The sequence below is a fragment of the Danio aesculapii genome, chromosome 5, assembly GCF_903798145.1.
Source record: "Danio aesculapii chromosome 5, fDanAes4.1, whole genome shotgun sequence".
Classification (NCBI taxonomy): Eukaryota; Metazoa; Chordata; class Actinopteri; order Cypriniformes; family Danionidae; genus Danio; species Danio aesculapii.
Genome location: NC_079439.1, coordinates 54,532,815 through 54,547,997, shown reverse-complemented (window position 1 = coordinate 54,547,997; position 15,183 = coordinate 54,532,815). Strand labels below are relative to the sequence as shown.

Genomic DNA, 15,183 nt, shown 5'->3' with positions numbered 1-15,183 from the left:
GAACCGGCAACAATGTAGTAACTATGGTGTAGTAACAAAACTCATTGGTGCAATCTTTTGTCATTATAATGTGGAAACAGCATCAACTACTCCACCATGTTGGTCATACTGACAAAAGTCAGATGCAGATACAGGTTCGATTAAGCATTGTATTTGTGCTGTGTTTTGCTACCTGAAGTCATGAATGGATCAGTACTAGACATTCAGAGAGGGGCAGGGTAAGCCGCAGCTCATTATCATTTAAAGACATGAACTGACACGGGTTGCTGTGAACTGAAGTGTTTTTATCAGGGTAAAAATGGTTTGTATTTACACTAATTAAACGTTTTTAAACGTTTTAAATTTATAGACTTGATTTAATCCCTAAGTAAGGGATGATGTACATCCAGGTGGTTGTTATCTTAGAATATAGCCTCATAGGCTAACCAGAAGGTAAACGCCTGCATGAATTGGATGTACGCTTATTTCCACAAAACACAAAAAATAATTTGAGCTTATTAACTCATTAATTAAATGCAAAGCTGAGAGAAACTGAAATGGCTGAATGGAGCATGTTGAGAGAAACGGAAATGGCTGAATGGAGCATACACTAACCTACATATTAGTCAGTCACAAGATGGTGCAAAACTATCAAAGAAAGATAATATAAACATAAAAATGGATGTGTACAAATTCTCTGACTGTCAAGATGGGTGGTAGTACCCAGATAAGCCTGTGTTATTAGTTTCAGTGGTTGTTATCTGAGAATAACATTCATTTGAATGTTGTGACCGACCAATCAGAATAAAGTTTTCCAGACTGCAGCGTAATAAATAATAACCTCAACTTGTGTAAAACTGACATCCGATGCCACCTTTAAGATATTTAAAAACAAAAATGACTAGCAAAAGAATAGTTTATCATGAAATGATATACAGTGATGACAATATAATCAGTTAATAAAATCTCACTGGCTCTCTCTGTAATTGATTAGCAGCCATTTTTAAGCATGGACTACATACAACCTCCTCAAAACCAACTAGACAATATGCTCTACATCAACACAACCTCAATATGTTTTAACAAATGGCGAATATATACATTTTTTCTAGACCACTGTGTAATAATAACCTCAGCTTTTGTAAAACTGGCATCCAATGTCACCTTTAAGATATTTAAAAACAAAAATGACTGGCAAAAGTACAGTTTATCATGAAAATAAGGTTCTATTTCACTGTGTAAATATGTAAATGTAAAGTATCTAACAGAGTATACAGTGGTGACAATATAATCAGTTAATAAAATCTCACTGGCTCTTTCTTGTATCTGATTAGCAGACATTTTGAAGTGTGGACTACATTCAAATTTTCCAAAACCAACTACACATACTTAGAAACTCTGCATCATAAATGCACAAATGCTTAATAAATCACTCTACTTTAAATGTTTTTTATGAAGTGGCAGTGGTGTAAAGTAACATTACAAATACTCAAATGACTGTAATTGAGTAGTAATTTATCAGAAATTGTAATTTACTAAGTAGTTTTACAATTGTGTACTTTTACTTTCCTTTGAGTACATTTGTAGTGCAGTATCAGTACTTTCACCCCACTACTTTCCTTCAACCTGCAGTCACTACTTTATAATTTCTTGTCTATGGGGATTAGAAAAATCAGTCCTTCGATTCCTGTACAAGACATGGGCGCTTCATAATTGCAGCAAACTGTTCGGAAACATTAAAAGTGTTCAAGAAGATGTCCCAAATCTTTACACGCATTGACCCAGAGACTGTTTAGATATATGTCACTGATGAGAAGTGGCCCAGCAGGCACAAATGTCAACATGACATTAGATTGACGTTGTACCCCAATGTCGTGGAGATGTTGCATTTTGTTTGGAAATGAAAATCAGGTTAACGTCAGAACTCAATGTCAGGCCAACATCAATGCCCAACGTCCAACCTAAAATCAACCAAATATCAACATCTAATGGTGTTACAGCTTGACGTTGTGTGAATGTTACCACTATGACATCTATCAGACTTTGGATTTTGGTTGCCATACCTGATGAATAAATGTTAGTATTTGACATCAATCTGACGTTGCCTCGACGTTGGATTTTGGTCACTTTCCAACATAACCTAAAATCAACCAAATATCAACGTCATTTGATGTCGTTATTTGACGTCAAAATAACATTATCTTTAGACGCTGGCTAGACATTGAATTTTGGTCACCTGACATCACAACCTAAATCTAGACTAATATTAACATCTTATGATGTTGTGTGCCTGCTGGGAAATGACTAAATGCACTACAGAATGTTACGTTTACACACACATCCACAAATTACATGTAAATGCATCAGCTTTATGCAGCGTAATACAACTCACCACTCTTAAGTACTAATGAAAGGTCTACTCTTTACTCATACTTTTAGTAAAAGTTACAACAGATACTTTTACTCGCACTACATTATTTGACATGTAATGGTACTTTTACTCAAATATGATTTTTCAATACTCTTTCCACCACTGGCTATAACTAGTATAAAGACTAGTTTTGGAGTTTTTAGAAGACAGACTGGTGATTTTTATTGCTCTCAAGAACAGTTCTTATCAGAGACAGAGCAGTGATCAAGGCCAGAGGAGTTCCTGAATTCAAGCAGTCTTTGAGAAGCAGCTGTTATCACCAGTTCATCACTGTCTTCTCCTCCTCAAACACACTGAAATCAACCAAACGCACACATACCAAAGGGGACTCTGGGATCAGACTGACTTCAAAGACTTCCAAAGTTTTCAAGCCTTGTTTAAATCCTTGGTTTCACAGGCATGCATCCCAACTGGACTCTGAAAAACATTCTTTGAGATACACCCAAACTGTTTGTAAACTTTAACCAAGTTCACTTTTCCATACAAAAGAACATCCTTCATAAACACCATAATGTCTTCTGGGATGGAAGCACTGTGAATGTAAAAGCAGCACATTTAAACAGGCTTACGTTCTTTACACATGCTCATTTTTATTGGAACAGAAAAACTGCTCCCAGATTTTCTTTTCACAATGAGTTATGTGATATGCGCCATCACAGGACGTTCCTGTCATTCTGCTCTCCTGTTCTAATCCTCAAGACCACTTCAAATCACTCAATACCTAAACAATGTAGCAATAGTGTGTCGAGCTAAAGCGCGATACAATGCAGCTTTGTTGGAAGTCTCCATGTAGTTTTACTGCCAAAACTCTGCACCTGAACCACCTGTACTGCTTGCAGAAGTTCAGCTCAATGACATACAGCAACATAAATTAAATGAACCAACATAAAGTAAAATAGCAATTGTTTTTGAGTAAATTTTTCACAAGATTTGGACAAAGGCTGGATTGTTTTGACTCTGCTGACTGGAAACTTGAACTTTAGAGTTCTGATAAAAATAAAACTCCCTGATAAGCGGCGTCTTGTTTATTTATGTAGCACTATAGATAATTAAAAAGTTGTTTCAAAGTATCTTCATGTTAACAGAGGAAAATTAAAGTATTGATGCTAAAAATATATCCGTTATGAAATTGTTGATGTCGACTTTAAAGCAGTCCTATGAAGATAACAGTAGGATATGTAGATCTCTGGTTTAATGTTAAATAATATACATAAAATGCAAAGTTCACGAATTATGAAACTGCTTCTGTAGAACTGCTTTACAGCTTACATTGAAGACAGTAATGTCATTATTCAGTCCTGTCAGTTTAATGTTGATTCAACTCACTTGTCATCCTTATTTATAAGCATTTTTTGATATTTAACAGAAAAACCCTGCATGTAAACATGAAAAATCATTTTTAACTGAGGCCATTTTTTTAACACAGTAAGAAAAACGATTATGGGAAAAAAAATTTACACAACACTTTTACATGACTTTGCATTACAAACTGTGTGATTTGACCAACAGACATTTTTCTTTCATTCTGAAATGTCTGAGATCAAGTCTGTCATTAAATGGATATGGTTAAATTATGTCCCGGAACAGTTTCTCAAAATTACGCTCCCAAAAACCATGAATGCAACAAAACATGACAGCATTTCTTTTGTCTCTCATCTGTGTGCTCTTAGACACAGGTCTTTTATTAGGTAGGAAAAGAGACAGGGCTCCAGACTTTTAAAACATAAGCAGTGGTGTCACTAACTTCTACAGATGTTGGCACCAACACTTGATTTTGTAGAGGAGCCCAAGCCAAATTATTGATTTAAAAAGTTTTGTAAATGAAAGGCATATTTCACCATTGATTGAGCTGAAGTCCAGATCTATTAACAATTACAAAAAAACAGTACCATCCGTAAAAAGTGTAAGAGCTTTTACAGGAAAGACAACAACACAGACACTGGAGCATTACAAAGCTGCGTTGATCCATATGTCAGCTCATAGACAGATCAGCTGATTGACGTAGCTTTGAAACGCTTCAGTGTCTGTGTATCCATGTTTGCACTTGGTGAACAGCAGTAAAAGAGTGGTAGACCAATGACCTTCACTAGGGCTGCACAATATATTAAAAAAATCATTGTTATCATGATAACAGTATATGCAATATCCATATCACAGAGAAGTGCATTAAATTTAATTAATTTTATGTACCAAGCATTTGTGTGTTTAGTCAGATTTTGGGACTTTACTATCTTTATCAACATTACTTTATCAATCAGGCCTTTGCTATCTTTAGCCACACCTCACCAGCGGGTGCTTTTAGGTGAAGGTGAACCTAGAGCTGAAAATACATACTAATGCTAAAAAAAAGTGAGGAAAATGGCAACAGCCAATAAGAATCAGGTTCAGTCATTTGTGGTGTTTAAAAGTCTAAATGTTATTTTTTTAGATTTAATTAGCGCAGAAAAATTTCTCTTGTTATTTTAGTATGATCATTAAATAATTGCTGATAAAACAGTGTTTTTTTAAATTAATTATATTGTAAGAAATATTGCTACTGCAACACTAAACAACATTATGTATTTTCCCAGTATTGTGCAGCCCTAACCTTCACGGCCAATCACAGTCATGTCAGTTGATCATGTAAACACAATGGCCAATCAGCAGTGTTTAAGAATGCGCTCAACAACACTCAAATTTTACTGGAAAATACCAATTGATACTGAAATCGACACTATTTACAAAACTACCCGACACATTAACATATTATCTAGACAAATTTACATAATCTTACATAATGACTGTCATAACTGACAATAAATAATAGTGTAATCAAGTGTTACTCAAGTAAAATTCTGATAACAGTTGGTGATTTGTGAAACAAAAAGCCTTCTGACTGAATTGCTGTTGCACAATGTTTCAGTTGTTTTCTGCTTCAGTGTTATGCAGAATGACAGCACTGTTAAAACTAGTTGAAATGTCTTCAGGCTTTAAACTAGTTTAATAAGTGGTTAGCGTCAGAGGGCTCTGTAATTAACTCAAGTGTTTATCAATGGACTCCACAGAGCTGGTCAGTGTTCTTGTTAAACACCTTCCAGATCTTTTCTTTCAAACGCGGTTTTGTGTTTTGCTTTAGGTGCATTTGGCGACACATCTCATTTGCAAAAGAATGTCACGGTTTATCGGCTTTACAAATTGGTAGAGGCAACATAGTGTCCCACAATAAAATGTTGTTGTACTGGCAGGAAAAAGGGTTAGCAAAAAAATAAAATAAAAAAAATCACAAAACTTGAGCTACAGTGGTTTCCCCAGTAGCATTACTTTTCATTTCTATGACTGAAATAAAAACAACATTATTAATATAGTAATTATTTGCGACAGAGTCCCATCAACTGATGATTTTGTTTTACAACACACAGGATGAAAACTATGCTTAATTTTTTTGAGCACGTTAAACTCATGACTTTGGATGAAAACATCTAGGCCCTACTGACCTTATTGTTCATGTACAAGTGGGCGGCGACATTGGAATTTTTTTTTTGTCTCGAGACTTCCGGTCTCATTCACTTCTATTGATTTTTAGACGTTAAAAACAGCTTGTTCTGATGCTTGATGTAGCAAACTGATATGTCCTTATTATATTCTTTTCATGTACAGTCATGGATACACTTGTTTGTAGAGAAAGTAGTTTGACCGTTTTCTGCCGTTTATTATTCTGTCATTTCTCCCATAGGAAAATCTGAAGTTCTAAAACAATCGCAAAAAAGGGGGCATTGAAGAATAAGGTCAGTACCAATTATATTTTATATTTATACCACTTCCTATAATGGTAGAAAGAGCTTAACGTTATACAATTTAAGATATCGCATGCAATTACAAACAAATTATTTTTTTTTCGGTTTGCAAAACAAACAAACATAAAAATAAAAATAAGAAAACACGCTGCATTCTCTCACAACACATGCAAAAAGCAATGGAACACTTCAAGGGGGCCCAAAAAGGTGACGGAACCAGCTGGGAAATATTTATTGTGTCATGAATTGCTCATTGAAGTTTCAGGTGTTCTTTGAAAAGTAAGTTTTTCGTTTATTTTAACATCCTGATTACACAATTGCCTTGTTTTTTGTATATTATTAGCCTCAATAACCATAACTTAAATAGCCAGGTCCGCCACGCTTTTTTGAGTCCCCTTGAAACATTTCCATTTCCATTCCGTGCAATTTGCATGTGTTGTGAGAAATTGCAGTACGTTTTCTTTATTTGTTGCTTATTCACACTAGCAGCAACTTTGTAGCTGCCTGACGCAATGAGTGGTGATCTGTTGCAAATGCAGGTCTGAGCACGGAGAACACAACCGGCCTCTGCAGGAGCTGAGAGAGGATCATATGAGATCTACTGGTGCTCCTATTAGCTGTTGCTCAAGAAAGTCGCTCTTCATTTCCATAAAGTTGAAGGATTTTCAACTTTGTCGCGCCACTTGATACACCCACCTGGTCGCCAATGGTCGCTGGCGCTCGCGTAGATTAAGGTCGCTGGAAGTCGCACACTCTCCGTTGAAATTAACTTATGATGTTATTTATGAAATGAGCTTATGAAATGAGGCTTGATAGTTTATTAAAACCACTGTGTTTTTTTTTTCTTTGAAACATTTCTTTGAAGATCATGACTATGACACATTAACATCATTATGCTATAGCTGGTGTAGACGGACAAAACTCTCATACCCCTTCATTTTTTTGTGTGTACTGAAAAATCTCCATTTAAAGGCTTGTTTTAACTCATTTTCCAGCCTATCAAAAATTAAATGACACCAACACAGACTAATGCCGAGTACAGACTGCACGACTTTAACCCTGATTTTGACCCGCAGACAAAGGCACAGGCAAATCGGTGCTTGTTCACGTGAGTAACAATCATAGATGCGATCTGAAAGAATCACTGACGAGTCGCCGACACCCATGAGATATTTGGCAAGCTAAATATCTGGACATCTAAATCATGCCGTGTGAAATGTGTTCTGATTGAAAATAACATCAGCAACCTGCTACAGCCAATGAGAGAGCAGCATCCACTAGTGTAGGTATCTGCAGGTCAGCAGGAGATTGGGGGAAAAGTTTAAAGGGCTAATTTTTGGTCTATTTGGACCCAAGAAATGGAGGAAAAACTAGTGACAATTTGGCAGGAGCACTCGTGTCTGTTTGACGTGTCATCTGAGCAATACCAACTAGGTCTAAAATCAAATAAGTCAAGAGAAATTGCTAATTCCCTTCAAAAGCCAGGTGAGCAAAATAAGTACATTGTTTATCCACAAAAGCCTTCTTTCGATTTTAGAAAGCTTATCAGCAAAATACCTGTCAATCATGACAAGGCAAGCTCCTGTATATGGCTCATTATTAATTTTAGCCATGCCTGTGCCCTTATAGGCGTAATATGGAACTTTATGATGCAAAATAAAAATTAATTAACACGTGGAAAGTTTCAAATGCGTAGTATACATGCATCTTCAATCCGCTGTTTAATTTATTCATGCAATGTTTGCACTTGTTAGACTATAAACCTTGTCATACACACGGACAATGCAATCAGTATAGCCTGAAATGATTGCATTGAATATAGTTGCCATGACAGCTTAAAGCAGGGGTGTCCAAACTCGGTCCTGGAGGGCCGGTGTCCTGCAGATTTTAGCTCCAACTTGCCTCAACACACTTGCACGGATGTTTCTAGAAAGCCTAGTAAGTGCTTGATTAGCTAGCCCAGGTGTGTCTGATTGGGGTTGGAACTAAACTTTGCAGGACACCGGCCCTCCAGGACCGAGCTTGGACATGCCTGGCTTAAAGGGATATTTCACCCTAAACTGACAATTCTGTCACTTACTCGCCCTTGCTTGTAGTGAATTTGTGAATTCATTTAAATTGTTAAATAAGATAATCTGTAAAATATTTTAAATAATCATGTACTTTTTTGTTATCGGTCTTTAAGTTTTAAAGATGTTTATTTAAATAAAAACAACTAAATAGAGATTTACATCAGCTTGTCCCTTTTGAGAAACTTTTGAGAAATTTAATTCAATTTAATTTTTACTTGTACTTGAGTAGATTTATAGACATGTAACCTTCCTTTCATTGTTTGCTTATTCAGTCCTTCATTCATTCGCTTGTTCCTTCCTTCCTTTCATTTGTTCCTTCCTTCCTTCATTCCTTCCTTCCGTTGTTCGTTCAATCATTCGTTCGTTCGTTCTTTTGTTCCTTCTTTCATTTGATCTTTTGTTCCTTCCTTCCCTTGTTCAATTCTTCCTTGAATCCTTCCTTTATTCATTTGGTCCTTCCTTTCTTCATTAGTTCAGTCTTTCCTTTTATTCTTTTTTCGTTGCATTTAGTGATTGTTTAAGGCTGTTTGGCAATTTCAGACATCATACAGACGACATGCTTTCTTTTCTCATCAGTGACATGCAGTCTAAGCAGTCTCTGGGTCATTGCGTGTAAAGATTGTGGACATCTTCTTGGACATTTTTAATGCTTCCGATAAGTTTGCTGCATTTATAAAGAGCCCATGTCTTGAATTGTGATTTACTTTCTATGTGTGATTAGATTGAACAGGAAATCACAGGACTGATTTTTCTACTTTAGCCAATCCCCATAGACAAGAAAGAAATAAAGTAATGACTGCAGGTTGAAAAAAATTAGTGGAGTAAAATTACAGATACTGCACTAAAAATGTAATGTGTATTTTTATATAGCGCATTTATTATGTATGGCCATACACCCAAAGCGCTTTACAATCATGAGGGGGGTCTCTCCACACCACCATCAGTGTACAGCATCCACTTGGATGATGCGACGGCAGCCACAGGACAACGGCGCCAGTGAGCTCACTACACACCAGCTATTGGTGGAGTGGAGAGACAGTGATAGAGCCAATTCGGTGGATGGGGATGATTGGGAGGCCTTGATCGTAAGGGCCGATAGAGGGACTTTGGCCAGGACACCGGGGTTACACCCCTACTCTTTACGAGAAGTAAAACTACTTAGTAAATTACAATTACTGAAAAAAAAAAAAAACTCAATTACAGTCATTTGAGTATTTGTAATTTGTTACTTTACGCGATTCGGCATAAGGTCTATTGTCTGTTAAGAGACGAGGTCTTACAGGATGTTTATTATGGATGATTTGTCTTTTCAAAGTAAGCAGTTAAGTACCCTATTTCCCAATAAACCTCACCTTCTTCTTCTGTCCACCTTGAAACAATCAGGCTATTCAAGAGAAACCCCCAAAACAAGTACGACAGCTTCCCGCTTACTACCGCAGAAAAGGATAAACAGTACATCACGAGCAGGAAGCTTTACAGTTCAAATATTTTCACACTGTGCTTCATATCAACAACTGGCATCAGTGCGAAATCAAGATACCACAATCAAGAAAAGCTCTTGACAATCATGCAGACAAATATAACAGGATGTCTTACTGTGATGACAGCCTTGCTAAGACAGATGGATCCTCTGCAGCCATACTCCTTCTCATCTGCTGATCTGTAGTAACTGAGAATATTTCCCTTCAGCGCAATCCAGCGGTCCTGCCAGCCATGAATGTAGTTTGTCCACTGGAGACGAACAAAGAGTTAGTTTACTCATATCATGAGGTTTACACTTATCTCTCAAACCCTCAAACTTGTAGCAACTTAAAGATTAAACAATGCTGAAGGTTGAAGCTTTTAAAGTTCAATGGGAGACTTCACCTTTATCCAAATCTAGATGGATTAGTTTAGTTTAAGTTCCATAACACAACTTAGAGTTGAATGCTCTTTAAAAAACACACACACATAAAGGGGGAGTTCATGAAAATGAATATATTGTTGTTAAAGGGATAGTTCAACTAAAAATGAAAATTATTTACTCTCCCTTCACTTGTTTTAAACATTTCTGAGTTTCTTTCTTCTGTAGAACACAAATAAAGATATTATGAAGAAAGCTGGAAAGCTGGAAACCTGTAACCGTTGATTTCTATAGTATGGGTTTTTCAGATGTCAAGTTACAGGTTTTTAGCTTGCTTTAAAATATCTTCTTGTGTGTTCAACAGAAGAAAGAAAAGTATATAAGTTTGAAACCACTTGAGGGAGAGTAAATAATGAGAAAATTTTCATTTTTGGGTGAACTATCCATTTTATTTTGGTCACTCTTAGACCATCCAAAATGTAGGTGACTCTGTGAGTCATAAAAACTCAACATCTACCAGAAGTTTAAGAGTAAAATAAAACACATACAGGGAATACAAAATTAATATCCATCATAATTCCTGATGATACATTATGGTCTTCTGAAGTGAAATTCAATCCACTTTTGCATTTATCAGTTTTCAAAACATAGATTATAATTGATTTTCTTTTTGGTTTATAGTCCCTTTATTAATCTGGGGTCGCCAGAGCGGAATGAGCCACCAACTTATCCAGCATATATTTTATGCAGCAGAAGCCCTAACATAGATTATGTTCATGTGAATTTTCAGATTTCCAAAGTTTGATTAAAATGTTATTCATCCTTGATTTAATGTCCGCAAAAAATAGTGGAACAAAAAGCCTTCTGACCTGGGGTGCATTTCCCAAACAACGACGTAACTCGCGACTGAATTTCATAGTACGATGCATCGCTTGGGAAAAGAACAATGTAGTGACGTGTGTTTCCCCAAAACCTGTAGTTTCTCTGTTGCAGATCCATCATTTGGACCATGTTAGTGATAACATAAAACGCCCATATTGATGCTCTAAATGGGGTGCAGTAACTACTTTTTTAGAGAAGAACCCCATAATTTCTTTGCACAAATTGTTTTACAAGCACACACATTTAAAATAAATCCAATATTAGTTTTGGTAAAAACATGCACTTGCTTTCTATATTAATTGAAATTTATGTAAACGGCACATATAGAGCCTATGTTTCCTTTACAAATATTAATGAGAATATTCCACGTTCTATTCTACAACATAAAATCACTTACAAAAAGCTAACACGTATTCTAATATCATGTATAAATCATATAAATAAATAAATAATGAGGTTATTTATTAAGAAATTAAATTTAATATTTATTAGGAAATGAAAAAAACTATTTTAATAATAATGATGATGATTATTATTATTATTATTTATTATTATTATTATCATTAAGTAGAATATTGTTTATTTATTTATTTTTTAAAAGTCTACTTTTACAATTTGACACATGCAAACCGCAGCAGAAATGTTCTAACCAACAGGCCCATGTCATATACAGTACAGATACTTAATAAATAATCCACTATAAAGCATTAACGTATGCTATGTTTTTTGTTTTCACAAGCTTTGGAGATGTAATATAAATTACGTTTTTAATTAATAGGTCACCTATAGCTTTCATCATGATGAAGATGACATCAATGTTTTCAAGGTGCAATACAAAGGCAACGCAATTGTAAACATGAAGATCGCTAAAACTGAACTGTAAAAATACTTTGAAAGCAAATTACACCCAAGAGAGATGATTTTAATGCTTTTTTAAATCATTCCAGGATTAAATGTTGGAACGTTCTAAATGTATAGGGCATGGGGGGATACAGTTCCAGAGGTGTAGTTGCAAGCATGGAAGTTTACGACACAGTTTGCAAATGTTTGTTGGAACGACAGATTTGGGAAACGGCAAATCATCTAACTATGTTTGTAACGACACTACTTGTGACCTTCGTTGGCTAACAATGGTTTTCAGAAACGCACCCCTGATTGTTGTTGCTTAATGTTTCAGCTGTTTTCTGTTTTCAGTGTTGTTGACAGCAAAGTTAAATCTAGTTAAAAAAGTCTTTAGGTTTCAAACTAGTTTAATAAGTGGCTAGTTTCAGAGAGCTCTGTAATTAACTCAAGTGTTTCTCAATGGATTCCACAGAGCCGGTCAGTGTTCTTGTAAAGCACACTACTTGTTCAACACGCAATCTTTTCTTTCAAATGCGGTTTTGTTGTTTGCTTTTGCTGCATTTGGTGATGCATCTCATTTGCAACAGAATGCCACTGTTTACCAGCTTTGCAACTGGCTTTTTTGGTAGAGGAAACAAAGAGTCCCTCAATAAATTTTTTTGGTATTGGCAGGAAAAACAGTTGGCAAAATCACAAAATATAAACTTTAATAAAATTTAAATATAAAATATAAAAAATATTTCAATATAATGTTAACATATACTTTCTCTGTGAATTATGTTTTGAGATTTTACTGCAAATGTCACATCCATAATTCTGGAATTGCTCTAATCTAACATTATTCGGGTACAGAAAATAAACAATTAAACTTGAAATAACATGGTCATCATTGTGAAAATTATTTAAAAATAATAATATTTAATAATGTTTTAATCTTCTGAGCTTTATCCTGCAATGTGACTATTGCGGATACACACATTGCAATATCCATGCTCAAATGATATATTGTGCAGCCCTAGTAGCCATTGACTTATATTTTACGAATCACCAAGGACCAAGATTTTAGATAAAAAAAAAAACTTAATTTAAGTTTTTTTAAGAAAGGGGAGGGGTAAAGCCTACAAGTGTGTGTAAATAAACAGCAAATTTTCATTCTTGGTTGAACTATGCTTTAAAATAGCAGATGGGTGCATTTTATTGACACAAATGAGCTTAAATATGTAATTTATAGTAGGAGTAGGTATGATATTTAGTTGAGTTACGTTTTGTAGTTGCATTCCAAACTTCCATTTGCATATTTTAATATTCAAATAATAAAACTTTTCAAATAATTCAAATAACAAAACTTATAAAATTTCATACAGGCCATTCAATTAAACACAACTCATCTAATATATATATATATATATATATATATATATATATATATATATATATATATATATATATATATATATATATATATATATATATATATATATATAAACGTTTTAAAAGTACATTTGAAAAAACAAACAAAACAAAACAAACAAAAAAAAAAAAAAAACAATCATATACACAGATATTATATGAAAACATTAAGACATCAAATTGTAATGATCTGTGAGGGCTTCTACTGTTTTTTTTTTTTTAATTATTAGAGGTAGATCAAATACAATTACATACATAGAGACAAATAAATAAAAAACAATACACAGAAATTTTCACAAAGACAAACAAACGCCAGGGTAACAAAAATAAAAAATATTGAAATAAAGTTACACCTTAAAGAGACACAAAAGAAGAATATAAGGATATAGTTTTTGTTGCTTTTAGATTAAAAGAGTGCTGGATCGTTTCCAACTATTGGTCTAGGTCGTTTTATATATTTAAAAAAAAGTAATAAAAGTTTTTTACGAGTTTTAATAAAATACTAAAACAAAAACGCGTGATATGCGAGACTCGAGAACCGCTCGAATGGATTCGGTTACGATTTGATTTAGATCAACAGTCTTTATAGCTCACCTGATTCATAGAAACGATTCTTTTCAGAAGTCATATCATTCACGGTTCAGGCATCGCCCGTGTGTTTGATTGTATTGGTGCGGCATAAATGCGCAATCACAAAACTTCCAGCAAGTTGCGACGTTTCAGCCCCACACAAGCAAACTAAAGTAAGTGAACAAGCTAACATTAATTCATTCTAAACAAAGTATAATAACCCTTTCACACTAGTAAAAGTTGTAAAAGTGTATTGTTTTACAGTAATCTCGTGTTTCTGTTACCTTACTGAGCTTGCCGCCGAGCTCGTCCAGCAGCTCAGACTCCGGGTCCAAATCCTCATCTGAACCCGAAGAACTGCAGTCCGACATCGGGAAAACTGAGGGGATAAACTCCGCGACTGTCCTATTCTTAGTCTGACTAGAGTGTTTGAGAGTTTAGATAGACAAAACACCAACTTTAACTCGAAAAATAGCTCACGGTCTGGTGTAAACAGTGCCAGGTGTGATAGCCCATCCTACTCCGGTATCAAACATCTGATCAAACTAATGACGACATGCAGCGGAGAGTTCAATGTATCGATCGAGTTTGTCGTTTGATCTTTGCTCCAAAACAATGACCAGTCACGTGACCTGTGCTGAAGCGAAATATCAACACTGCACGTCTCCTGTACAATAGACTGTTGTTTTGTGATACCGTGGCTGTTGTTGTCTGCACTCACACACTCTTCAGGTTTATCTTCTGGTTTTTAAAGTTTGGGCATTGGTTTGGGCTTTTCAATATCACCCCCTTTCGGTTGTTAGAAGAATTACAAATCTTTATCACAATCTTCATCTAACCTTTCCTAGAATCTTCTTCTAACCCTAATCTTTATCACCTCCACTTCTTTATCATCTTTAGAATTGCGTTAAATAATAATAATAATAATAATAATAATAATAATAACAATAATAATAATAACGAAAGTAAATCTAAACATCTAAAAATAAGATATAATAATAATATTAACGAAAGTAAATCTAAACATCTAAAAATAAGACATAATAACAATAATAATAATTATAAAAGTAAATCTAAACATCTAAAACTAATAATAATAATAATAATAATAATAATAATAATAATAATAATATGTTTTATTTCAAATTTACCTCTTTATTTATTTTTTTTGCACAATTCAAAATTAAGAAAAATTTACAAAAGCCTGGATCCGACAACAAGCAAAGAAAAAGACCTAAAAATGTAAATGTTTGCATACATTAATACACTTAACAGTTTTCGTATTTGTCAGATTTTAAATAGTTTTATATAGAGCTTAAATTCTGATTTCAAAATAATAAATAATGGCTTGCAATCACTGTACTTGCTTTTGAGTACACT

General features: G+C 34.6%; 1 protein-coding gene across 3 annotated transcripts in view; it reads right to left on the bottom strand.

Annotated features, from left to right (window-relative positions):
• cert1a (ceramide transporter 1a) overlaps positions 1-14,686 on the bottom strand; it is a 57,071-nt gene extending 42,385 nt beyond the window's left edge. For 2 of the 3 annotated variants that reach the window (XM_056458481.1, XM_056458483.1), the window contains exons 1-2: positions 14,088-14,679; positions 9,852-9,986 (exon numbers count right to left, since the gene is read on the bottom strand). In XM_056458481.1, the coding sequence (XP_056314456.1) occupies positions 9,852-9,986; positions 14,088-14,174 (222 nt within the window). In that variant the 5' untranslated portion in view covers positions 14,175-14,679. Of the gene's footprint in view, positions 1-9,851; positions 9,987-14,087 lie in introns of all 3 variants that reach the window. The other variant, XM_056458484.1, reaches the window with a different exon arrangement.
• Positions 14,687-15,183: the final 497 nt, after the last annotated feature.